This window comes from Pleurodeles waltl, chromosome 5 (genome assembly GCF_031143425.1).
Source record: "Pleurodeles waltl isolate 20211129_DDA chromosome 5, aPleWal1.hap1.20221129, whole genome shotgun sequence".
Classification (NCBI taxonomy): Eukaryota; Metazoa; Chordata; class Amphibia; order Caudata; family Salamandridae; genus Pleurodeles; species Pleurodeles waltl.
Genome location: NC_090444.1, coordinates 704906554 through 704919333, shown reverse-complemented (window position 1 = coordinate 704919333; position 12780 = coordinate 704906554). Strand labels below are relative to the sequence as shown.

Genomic DNA, 12780 nt, shown 5'->3' with positions numbered 1-12780 from the left:
TAATCTTCGCCTTTATGGATTACCGGAGGGTCTTGAAGGGAGTGACCCAATTTCATTTTTTGCCTCATTCTTTCCACAGTTGGTGGGCCTACCATCTTCTACAGTATTGAACATCCAAAGAGCGCACCGCATTGGTCATCGTTCTCCGTATTCCTCCACATCTAAGCCAAGAGGCATGATTATTTTCTTTCTTGAATTTACTGATTTATTGAGAATTCTTGGCAGGGAAGTAAAATCTTCATCTCACAGGACGTGTCCAAAGCTACAGCTAACAGGAGGAAAGAGTTTTTGGATCTTCGTCCACAGCTTCGTGACTTGGGAGCTCGTTTTGGATTATTCCATCCGTGTTTGTTGAAAGTGACATGTCAAAACAAGACCACTTCATATACCACTCCTGCAGTTCTTCACGATTTTTAAAGACCACACTCTACAAATTCTATGGAAACAGCTGGCCCTTCTACATGTTGACTATATACGTTTCTTAATTTATTATGCCCTTTCATTACTACTGCGATATAATTGATGGTCCTTCATATGCAGTTTAGACAGTATATTATATTGACGTGACTAAAGACCCTTTTTGTTAATGTATTGTTTTCTTTTCACAGGTTCCTGGTGTTCTATAATCATTATTTTTGCTCGTAACCTTTGTCCGTTGCTGCATTCCATTCCCTTGCTGTGCCGTATTCAGTCTGTGCTGTCACCACCCCTCCCCTATTGTTCATTCATCTCAGGTATGTTTTTGCAGTCGTCTTTATTTGACATGTACTGTCTCTTCTTTTTTTCTTGAATATTTTCCATCCTTTTTCCTGCTGTTTTCCCTTTACTCTTCTCTCTTTTTGTTTTTTCTGTTTTCCTTTCCCTTATATGTACTTTCAGTTATTTATGGTACAAGGCATTTTGTGTATATATAGGGTTATGTGACGTAAATTCAGTTATTTCTTGGAATGTCAAAGGATTTATTAACCCAACTAAAAGGCAGAGAATTTTATCCCACTTATCTAAACATAATCCAGACTTGGTTCTTCTACAAGAGACCCATTTGACGGATTCTGAAGCTCAAACTTAAAAAAGGTTGAGTGGGCAATGCTTTTACTTCACCTTCATCTACAAAGAAAAATGGTGTAATTGTGCTATGCCATAAAAAATTATCAGTTAATGTTATTTGGCACGACTCGGATTCTGATGGTAGATGGATCTTTGTGAGCCTCAGTATTAATGGGATTACTATGACTACTGGTAATATTTATGATCCTAATAATTCAGATTATCTTTTCAGGCCTAATATTACTAAACAATGTTTGCATTATAATGATGAATTTCTTCTTATTGGAGGGGATTGCAATCAATTTCTTGATCCCTTTATAGATAGGCAATCTGTAATTAACTTTTCTCCCCATAAAATGCATAAACAATTTAAGGCATTTTTCTCACAATGTAATTTAATTGACTCATGGAGAACCTGCAATCCTGATAATAGGGATTTTTCGTTTTATTCTCCACCACATGGCTCCTTATCTAGACTTGACCATATTTTTGTTTCTAAATCATTATCCCAAAATCTTATTAACTCCTCCATTGAACCTATGGTAATATCTGATCATGCTCTAGTCATTACAGATTTTGACTTGCTCCTGGTGCATCCCAAATCCAATAGGTGGTGATTTAATAATTCTTTGTTACTTGACTCTAAATTTTCCACTTCCTTAGTTGCCTTTGCGGACACATTTTTTCGATTTAATGAAGATTCTCACATTTCTCCACAATTGTCATGGGATTCGTTTAAGGCTGCGGCTCGTGGTCATATAATATATTTTGTCTCTAATAAAAAGAAAACTTTTAATGCCCAACATCAAGCACTGCTTCTCAAAATTAAACAGTTAGAACATCAATATTATTCTTCCTCCTCCAATTTTAATATACAAGATCTTATTCAGGTAAAATTGCAATTTAACAAAATCTCAACAGATAATGCTTTCTCTTTTCTTCTACGTAGTAATGCCCATTATTATGGAGGTCAAAATAGAGCAGGGAGGCTTTTGGCTAATTATTTAAAAGTTCGAAAGCAACGCCCTAGTGTGAAGTCTATAGTTTCAGATACTGGTGAGTCCTTTTTTAAGGATGAAGATATTTTTGCTGAATTTGTTAATTATTACCAGACACTTTATACTCCTGAGTCAGTCCCGACCCCCTTACAGATTGATGATTATTTAAAGAATATTCCAAATCCTAATAAGACATTGGTTGATGGTACTTCACTTGAAGCAGATATTACTTTGTTAGAAATTTTTAAAGCCCTTTAATCTCTAAAAAAAAAAAGGTAAAACTCCTGGTCCGGAAGGATTTACAGTGGATTTTTTTTTACATTTTTCTGACATGTTACTTCCCAAACGTTTTCAGCTTTTTCAATTCTTCATGGGCTTTGGTTGTACAGGAGGCACATTTCAGGAAGCTTCGATTTGCCTAATTCCAAAGGACGGTAAGGATCATACTTTCTGTAAACTTTTAGACCAATCTCTCTTCTCAATACAGATTATAAAATCTTTGCTAAATTATTAGCCCTATGTCTTGATACCCTTTTACCTGCGCTGGTAAGTAAGGAACAAACAGGTTTTGTCAAAGGTAGACTTGCTTCTGACAATTCTAGAACATTCTTTAATGTACTCAGCAAAGCTCCCGCTCTGTTGTATTCTTTAGCGACAATTTCCATAGATGCTGAGAAAGCATTTGACCGGTTAGGCTGGTCTTTTCTTTTAAAAGCTTTAGCCTGGCATGGTTTAGGGCCTCATTTCATTTATCTCTTTGCTTTATCAATCCCCAATGGCATTGATACTGGTAAATGGGAAATTGGCCAGATATTTTGTATTACGCCGAGGTGTACGTCAAGGGTGTCCACTCTCTCCACTCCCATTTATTCTAGCTCTAGAGCCCTTTCTATCCAGTATTAGAAATAACATTAACATTGAAGGTTTCCAGTATGGCGAGAAACATTTTAAATTAACAGCATATGTTGATGATATACTTTTATATATCTCAAACCCTGAGCTCTCGATTCTGTTTCTACTTCGGGAAATTGAGGATTTTTCTTTGATTTCAGGTTATAAGATAAATACGGATAAAACTGAACAAAATTTTGTTTTAGAGCATCATTTGATATTACTGGTTTTCACTGGGATTGTTCCAAGATTAAATATTTAGGTATTTGGTTCACCTCATCCATTAAAAAGTCCATTGAAGTAAATATTTCAGATGCTTTAGATAAAGTTGATAGATCGATTCTGGCATGGAATCCCTTATTTTTATCTTGGTGGGGTCGTCTCGATTCTATTAAAATGATGATTTCTCCTAACATTCTATATATCCTATCCATGATTCTGCTTCCTTTACCTGGCACCTTTTTTACACAAATGGACTCCAGATTGTCTAAATTCCTCTGGAACAATAAGAAATCTAGAATTTCTCTTAGTCATCTTCGTCATTCTAAACAGGAGGGAGGAGTCAATTTTCCCGATTTCAAATTGTATCACTAATCCTTTTGTTCACGTCAAGCTTCTAGGTGGGTTTCCCTGTCAGTTTCTAGGTTCACTCCCTTATGGTTGGATATTGAATGTTAGTTTTTTTTTGCCTTTTTCCCCTACTGAGGTGGTATCCTTTTCCTATATTATTTCCCTTATCTCCTCTCTGCTTCATAGACATACTTGTGCTCTTCTGCGTTCTCACTATTTACCTCCATCTGACTCTCATTCCTCTTTTATGAATTCCCCCATTTGGCATAATTGGCTTATCACTATTAATAAAAAACCTTTATTTTGGAAATCCTGGCGACAAAGAAATATAGCGTGGGTCAAGGATTTATTCTCCAATGATACTTCACTTTCTTTTTCACAATTCCAACTTCTATTTCATTGTCCCAATTCATTTATGCCTAAATATCTTCTTCTTATTAATATTACTCTTGATGTACTTTTTTCCTTGCCTTCGCCTTCTTCTTCGGAAATACACTTTTCTTTGTCCTCCTTTCTTATCTCGTATCCTAAGGCATCAAATATCTATAAACTTTTTCAGTCCCTGTTTTGACGCGTCCTAAATCTAAAATTGAATCTCAATGGGAATTGGATTTGGGATGTACCTGGACTGTTTCCTTTTGGAATAAGGTGTGGCATCGATCTTATAAAATATCTAGATCAGCTTCTACCACACAGTCACTTTTCTTTCTTTATCACAGACTTTATTTTACCCCTTCTACTATAGCAACATTTTCTGTATCCTCCACTTCAAATTGCTGGTCCTGCGATAGCCCAAAGGGAGATCTTATGCATATCTTCTTTGAATGTCCTCCTACTGTCTCTTTTTGGAGAAATGTTTGGTGTCAGCTTAGCTGCATTTTTCAGTTGTGAACCCAATTATCTCCCTTGGTGCTTTTTCTAGGTAGTCTCTCTGCTGACATTGTTTCAGATGATGATAATTTAAAGTTGTTGGATCTCATGTTAGCTTTAGCCTTTCAACAAATTACTTTTAATTGGAAAAATTCATCCAACATTTCCTATAAGGCTTGGTGGAATAATGTTTGCCACTACCATAGACTAGATATTGCTTTTACATCTTTATGCTGCCCTTCCATAAATAGAGATTTGTATTGGTTACCTTTGACTGATTATCTTAATGCTGTTGCCTGTGATTCTACAAATTGTACATTATCTGAAAATTGTACGCCACCATGAATTCTTTATTTTCTCTGTTCTTGAGTGGATTTTAATTTAGCTTAAATGTATGCTTTATTGATTATTACTTTTTTCTTTTATTTAGCTGTTGAAGATCCAATGTATCTTTCTCATTGTAATTGGTCTTGTTCCGTTTTCATTGTTTCTTCCCCATTTTATACTTTTAAAATGTTAAACAGCTTTTACAATTCCTTTTAAAATTATATCATCATTGTGAGAGATATCTTGTATTGTTCGTATGTAACCCATATGTATTTTGATTTTAATAAAGCTGATTTACCTTAGAAAAAATAACACATTCTATTTATGGCAGCCCTTTCCTATACAGAAGAAGGCAGAATGGCAGAGATCAACAAGGGCAAAAAATAAACAGAAAATGAAGAAATTAAACATGTAGCATTGCAGAGCCTGCTCACGCACTCCCTCTGCATAGCCAATGTCACATGGTGAGGGACAAAGTTACTCATTTAGTCTAGTGGCTATATCATGATTCTCCAACTTGTAGCTCGTGAGCTCTTAGTAGTTCTCTAGCTACCTACAAGTAGCTCTCTTGTCTGCAGCCCAGCCTACTAAATTAGAAGCTTTGCTTGGATAAATAATATATGTATAAAAATTGAAAAGCATGTATTTGAGATGAATATTTGTCTGTTTTCAGAACTCGGTAGCTGATGACTGGACTAGAATAACTGAATTTCCAAAATATATTTAAAGGTGATATTTGACAGTTTAATCATACGGCGCTGGGGAGGCTTATTACCAATATTGTTACCTTGGAATCAATATCACTCCAGCTCACATTGACAGAGCCTTTTATATCACTGCTGGCAACACTGCCTGATTAGCTGGGGTGATCACTGCTCATAATCTTGCATATGGCGGCCCTGAATAAAATTTTGCTAAGGGTGTCATGATTATTACAAGTCTAATATCTGTAGCTCAGGATGATTTTCATTGAACATAAGTAGCTTGTTACAGAAAAGGTAGGAGACATCTGGTCTATATGAACATGAATCAGGTATAGCCATGGACAGCCCTCTTACGCCCCTAGAACCACGCCTGCATCCACGGTACTAAACAGAAAGCAATCAGTCTCTCACTTATCAATTTACTTCTGAGAGATTGCACCTCTTGCCCTTCTTCTAACTCCCAACAGCAAATGGGAGATGACTGGGGCACAAGATAGAAATTATACACTTGAAGCAATTTATAGTTTACTGAATAAAGATGCCCATATAAAAATTGTTACCATGATCAGTGATGTCATAAATGATGTCAAAGAGCACATCATGAGTGATGTATATGCAAGGTCATAAGCAGTGCATGGGGTTTACAGTTACCTCTACTAACCATAACTGGTGAATTACTTTATTTTTTTAAGTTTAAAAAAGTTGATATTGTCACTGACATATTCATCTAACTATAACATTACTTTAACCTTTGTTATTTTAACCCCTGGGTGCCCTGGACGAGCTGGTCTAGCCCTCGGCCACGGTTGCTCCAGGTCATGGATGGAAGGGGAATCGCTTCCCCTTCCACCTTGAACCCGCTTGACACGCCAATGCCCCCCCCACCCCTGAGGATGTCTGATAATTCAAGGCATGGGTCGCTCCCCTGGGAGGCAATTTTATTTTAGGTCATTTCTGCACACCTTGGGGGGCAGATCGGCCTATTTTTGAAGGCCAATCTGCCCCCTAGGGGGGCAGAAACCACTAAGGCACCAGGGATTTTATTTTTACGTCAGTTTCACGTAAGGGGAGCAACCCCTCAGGCAAGGGTTGCTGCCCTGGGGGGCAAATTTATTTTAGGGCATTTCTGTCCCCCTTGGGGACAGAGCAGCCTATTTTTCTTAGGCCAAACTCCCCCCCCCAAATTGGTCAGAAACCACTAGACTCCAGGTATACATTTTTTTGCATCAATTTCATGCAAGGGGACCAACCCTTTAGGCAAGGGTTGCTCCCCTGGGTGGCAAATTTATTTTAGGCCATTTCTGCCCACCTTAGGGGCAGATGGGCCTATTTTTATTACGCCGACTTGCCCCCAAGGGGGGCAGAAACCACTAGGCACCAGGGATTGTATATATTTTTTTATTACAGATGGGGAGTGACTCCTTAGGCAAGGGTCGCTCCACTAGGGGGTAAATTTATTTTTTGGCCTATTTCTATTAGGCCCATCCGCCCCTATGGGGGGCAGAAACCACTTAGGCACCAGGGATTGGTGCGTGTGTGTTTGTTTGAGGGGCAGCCCCTTGGGCAAGGGTTGCTACCCATGGGGGCACATTACTCTTGCCAATTTCTGCCTCACTTGGGGGCCGATCGGCCTATTTTTGTAAGGCTAATCCGCCCCAAAGGAGGGAAGAAAGCCCACCAGAGACCAGGTAAGATTATTTTTTTTCAGAAAAAGAGGGGGGGATAAATGGGAATAAGGTTGTTCTGCCCACCCATGGCAGATGGGGCAATTACCCCCAATCCACTCCCCATGGGGGCAGAAAGCCTACTAGATTCCAGGGAATAAAAAAAAAAGTATATATATATATATATATATATATATATATATATATATATATATATATATATATATAGTAGGGTGGTGGCTACCAACTAGTATGGGCATGGTTATGGCCCCAGCCCAACTGAAGAGGGTAACAGTCTTTCAGCTCCCCCCGTACACTAAAACATCTCAACCCACAGCAAGCAAGAGGACATTTGATTATTTTGGGCTTTGGTTTTACATTTGGGCCTTGAGAGCTTGTCTAATTCTCAAAATCGCCTCATTTGGAATGTTGAGGGCTGCACTTTTTGGACTTTGGAACGCTGCCATATAGAAAAATCTACGAGACCTAGACACATCTGGGTGAATCCAGGGTGGTGTGCTTCACATGCATCCTGCACCATTTTCTTACCCACAATTCCCTCCAAACCTCCAACTTTGCTTGAAATCACCCATTTTTCCCACATTTTTGTGATGGAACCTTCCAGAATCTGCAGGAATCCACAAAATTCCTACCACCCAGCATTATCACATCTATACCGATAAAAATTCTGCCCACTTGTCAGTCTAAAAACGTTTTTCTTTCCAAACTGCCGTTTTGGACCCGCTTTAGTTCCCCCTAATCTTCAACAGGTTTTTGGCTCCTACCTGTTCACAGGCTTTTGGGCCCACCTACACAAATGAGGTATAATTTTTACCAGGAGACTGAGGAGAACTTTGGATGGTAGGAAATTTGTGCAGGTGCGGTTATCCCTCACAGAAATGTGAGGAAAATGTGATTTTGTTTTTAGTTAAATTTGAGGTTTGCTGAGGATTCTGGGTAAGAAAACACTGGGGGATCCACGCAAGTCACACCTCCCTTGAATCCTTCGGGTGTCTAGTTTTCAGAAATGTTTGGGTTTGATGGGTTTCCCTAGATGGCTGCTGAGCCCAGGGCCAAAAACGCAGGTGCCACACCCCCCGCAAAAACAGGTAGTTTTGTATTTGATAATTTTGATATGTCCACATAGTGTTTTGGGGCATTTCCTGTTGCAGGCACTAGGTCTCCCCACACAAGTGAGGTATCATTTTTACTGGCAGAAGTGGGGGAACGCTGGGTAGAAGGAAGTTTGTGGCTCCCCTCAGATTCCAGAACTTTGCAGCACCGAAATGTGAGGAAAAAGAATGATTAGCACGGCAGTGTATCTACAATCATTTGGCCTAAATGTTTGAAATCGAATGAGCAATTACATTTGTATTATGTCATTACAGCAAATTGGGCTTATGCAATTGCCATTTGTATGTAATTATTGAAGATGCAGCTAATGAAAATCATATTAATGGAATATATTTAAGTAACTGACTAGATTATGTTTTCAAAGATGATCAGTGATTAGCCAAAGAGTTTTTATCCCAATTAGGGGAAATGTACTCCGTGTAGAAATAAAAGCTATACCTTCACGCATCTACTTAGAAATACTGTCCATTTTAAATGGGGAAAAAACTGTCATGTTTAGAGTGTTCCAGGAAAGCATCCTTGAATAAACTGAGGAATTGGAATAAATGACTGGGTACTAATTAGTAAAGTGTGTTTGAGTTTAATGATCCAAATCAAATCTCACATATAGGTCACAATTGATAAATGAGTAATGAGATTTTTATTATTGGAACAGTGGAAAAATCCTACACTTGTTCTAGCTATTTTGAAGCGCAAATCTTTGCATGAAATGGCAACAGAGGGAAAAGATATCAGTCCAAACATTTATACCGTTGTTTAAGAGGCCAAAAAGCACAATGAGTACTGTTAAGTCAATGCTTAGCCATGAGCGGTAGCCTGTACCATCTAAGCAGCAATGTAAGAGCCATGTGTATATTTACCAATTGGCTGCGTCCTAAGTTTCAGCAACTGGATCTCCTGGTCTTTTTCTTCAATCGCTTGATGTAGAAGGACTTGGAATTCTTTCTCCTTCTGCACCAATGCTTCGAGCAGCCTACAGATGAAGAAGCACACCAATGCTAAGGATTACTTTGCTGGTCCACAAAAAGAGGTGAAAGCTCAAAAGGTCCTTCACAGTAGTTCTGCAGATTGGAAATCCTTGCAAGGATCATTTCTAAATAATACCTGTACCAAATTAGGCAGCGGTGTGTAACTACTGATATGCAAACCATGTTTTTTTTTTTTTACTTTTCACTGACATCATGCACATTTCAGCTCAGTGATTTCCTGCTGAAGGGATAGCAACATACTTTGTGTGCTACACGAAACCTAAACAAAGATTTTTGCTGCTGTAATAAACTGCAAGCCCCTTGTTCATAAATGCCAAAGCCAGACTTAAGAAGTGTACAAGAATAGTTTTATATGTACTGTGAAGTGCAAACACTAGCCAAAAATGTATATCAACTCAACACAAACAAGACCGAAATACTCATCCTGGGAACCTCAACCCAACGCATGGAGCGACTCCTGGTGGCCACCCACCCTCAGAAACCCGCTCACCCTTGTCAGCCAAGCCCGCAACCTCGGAATCATCCTGGACCCCGACCTCAGTATGAACCATCACATCAACTCAGTCACCTCCACTTGCTTCCACACCCTCCACCTCCTACACAAGACCTTTAAATGGATCCCCCTAGAACATAGAAAGACTGTCACACACTCCCCCATCACCAGCAGACTGGACTACAGAATCAACAAAAAACTCACCTGCAAACAGCAAAACATTCAGAACGCCACCGCCAGATTGATCTTCGACCTACCCCGACACAGCCACATCTCGCAACACCTACGTACTTTGCCCTGGCTCCCCATAGAGAAAAGAATCACTTTCAAAATCCTCATCTACGCACACAAAGCCCTCCACAACACCGGACCAGCATACCTTAACCAGTGACTCAGCTTCCACGTATCCCACAGGGCCCTAAGCTCGAGCCCAGCTCTCTTGCTCAGAAGTACCCCACATCAGGAAAACCAGAACAGGAGGATGCTCCTTCTCCTATCTCGCAGTCACCGGCTGGAACAGCCTACCCATCCACATCAGACAAACCACCTCCCTCCCCAGCTTCACGAAGGAACTGAAGACATGGCTCTTCTAAATCCACCTCCGGTACACGCTACACCCCCTCCCCAAGCCTTGAGACCCTAACAGGTGAGTAGCTGCACTTTATAAACACTGATTGATTGATAACATTTTAAAGCATGCTACAGCTTGCAGGAGATAATTTGTATTTATTGTATTCTACACAAATCACACACTGTGACTGGCATAGTATGTATGGTCTTTCGTGTCCCCTTCCTCCCAACAGCTTGTCCTGGTGGCAGGCAGAAAGATGAGAACATTTTTGCATTGTGATGAATAAACATATATTTGGAAGACGAAGCCTGGGGCTGATATGTAGGCTTGGGGCTGATAGCCCCACTGTGCCCCCATCGGCTGCCTGTGCTCTGCCAATACCTGTAGATTAAATATAGTGATGGATGGGCCAGTTCATTTGGAAAAAGGGGGAGAAGAGCAAAGGGGAAAGGAGTAGCTACAGCCACCAACTTGTTCCCGCTGTTACGGCCCCACTCCCATATTCTACAACTCATGCAACCATTTTAAAGCACATCTATACTCTTAAGAAGATGAGTCCCACTGGAGAACAATCAGAGGACATCTGAGGAGTAGGCCCTATATACAATAAGAGCTTGACACAGAGGAGGAGGGATACAGGTGTCCATAGATGTCTCTGCATCAAAGCAGGATTCATCTCAGCACCACAGTCACACAAGGAGGCCATCAAATCATTCAAGTCTGACGATGACTCAATGAAAGGGATCGGTGCTGGCTGCTCCTTTTATTACTAACTTTCAGTACTGCTGCAGCTGATAGGCCAGTGGAACACTATGGTGGGAAACTACTTATTATAGTCTAATTACAATGTCTTAGCTCTATGCAGTTCACTCTGCATGTTCAAGCATTTTCTATGCCCCTCATATTCATCATCAGAAGCAGCAGTAATTTCTTACTGGACAATCAGCAAACCTGAAGGGATGGTGGGTGAATACTTGTAACAGGAGAAAACATACAAGTTCACAGTACAATAGTTGTGAGGACAGGTTGTACTTGCACTGTCTCATACACTCCAGTTTTTATAACCATTAAAACCAATTACAGTAGAAATGACTGGAGATGGTGACACCATAAAATCAACATCCACTTCTAGAAGGCTGCAGATGATGCTTGGCAGCAACATTAGTCCTAAAACTGGGAAGTTTAATTCCATCATGGCTCAATTTCTTCCATTTGCTCTGTGTAGCCAAATGTGTCGCATTTAAACAAACATGGATGGCATTTAAACACCATAATGGAAATGGTCAAGTTTATCTGCACAAAAAACTGATAAGACACCAGACATCGTGCTTGTGGAGGTCGGGGAGTAAGGTCTTTCTCAAAATTCCAGCAACCAAACTTCATTGGAAGGAGGAATGTCGGTGTATCATTCAGGGTCAAGAGATCTTGAACTCTTTGCCAGAAGAGATTAAATGGAAGCCCATTTGGTTAAGACTTGGGAAACTGCGTAAAAATGCATTGATTAAAAGTTAATTTAAAGTATATTCTCTTACTAATGTCCCTGTGAAGCTGTATTGTCTTTTTTTAAGCATGACTAGGCGCCTATTGATCATTAATTCATGGGGTGTGACCAAAAAATAAATGATATACTGAAATTAATGTTTACAAATAACGATGTGGCGTCCCCGCATTAGCTCCATGCAAACCTGAGTCGTTGAAGGAAAATGTTACCCTGTGAGCATCTATTCCTAGCATATAATAATATAGATTCACATGCTCTACATACTCCTGCGATCTAGTACTGGGCTTAGACGGCTGCAGTTTGTTTGTGTAGCCTGCCAAGGCATCACATATACAGCAGAGAAACGTAAAACGTAAAAGGTTTGTGGGTATTTTGAAGGGCAGAACCTAAGTGTTTTGTTCACATTTTGGAAATACTTATTTGTTACATGGAAGGCACTGACATTTAATGATTCAGGGCTAGGGTTTCAAAAGCAAGTTCTTCGGAAGCAAGATTTTATAAGGTTAATAATTTAAGGAAAAGTAGCCTTTGCCCTCTAAAGCAGGAGACAAGACAAAGGAGTAAAATTAAGCTCAATAATTTGAACAATAATAGGACACACAAGGTCTTACAATGAAGCAACAAATATCTGTGGCGCAAGCAGTACATACATGGGTTTCAGAAATTTGCAGTAAGGGGGGTATGTCTAAGGTAGGATGCACCTAGAATATTAAACTCCAAACATTATGGGTGGTTCTCTCGCTGTTCAGGACAATGTGTGGTGGTAGGACCAAAAGTCTGCCTTGGCTAGGAAACATGGATCTTCTTTCTTATGTCACCTGGACTTAATGTGTTTTAAAAGACAGGATGGTGAAATAGAGTAAACGATTTGTGTGAAAGGTCTTCAAGAATTAAGAACTACCACAGTTAGGGCACTGGTGTGAGTCTGCAAGTTAACTCTGATGGGAGGAGCAAAGGAACATGTGGGGGATCAACCCTATGTGGAACCTCAGGTGGACAACTTTAAGTATGAGATGGAGAA

At 39.8% G+C, this 12780-nt stretch overlaps 1 protein-coding gene across 2 annotated transcripts in view; it reads right to left on the bottom strand.

Annotated features, from left to right (window-relative positions):
* Positions 1 to 12780, bottom strand: part of MAP3K5 (mitogen-activated protein kinase kinase kinase 5) — a 759411-nt gene that overhangs the window by 17652 nt on the left and 728979 nt on the right. For both annotated transcript variants that reach the window (XM_069234653.1, XM_069234652.1), the window contains exon 27: positions 9066 to 9178. In XM_069234653.1, coding sequence (XP_069090754.1) covers positions 9066 to 9178 — 113 coding nt within the window. The remainder of the gene's footprint in view (positions 1 to 9065; positions 9179 to 12780) is intronic.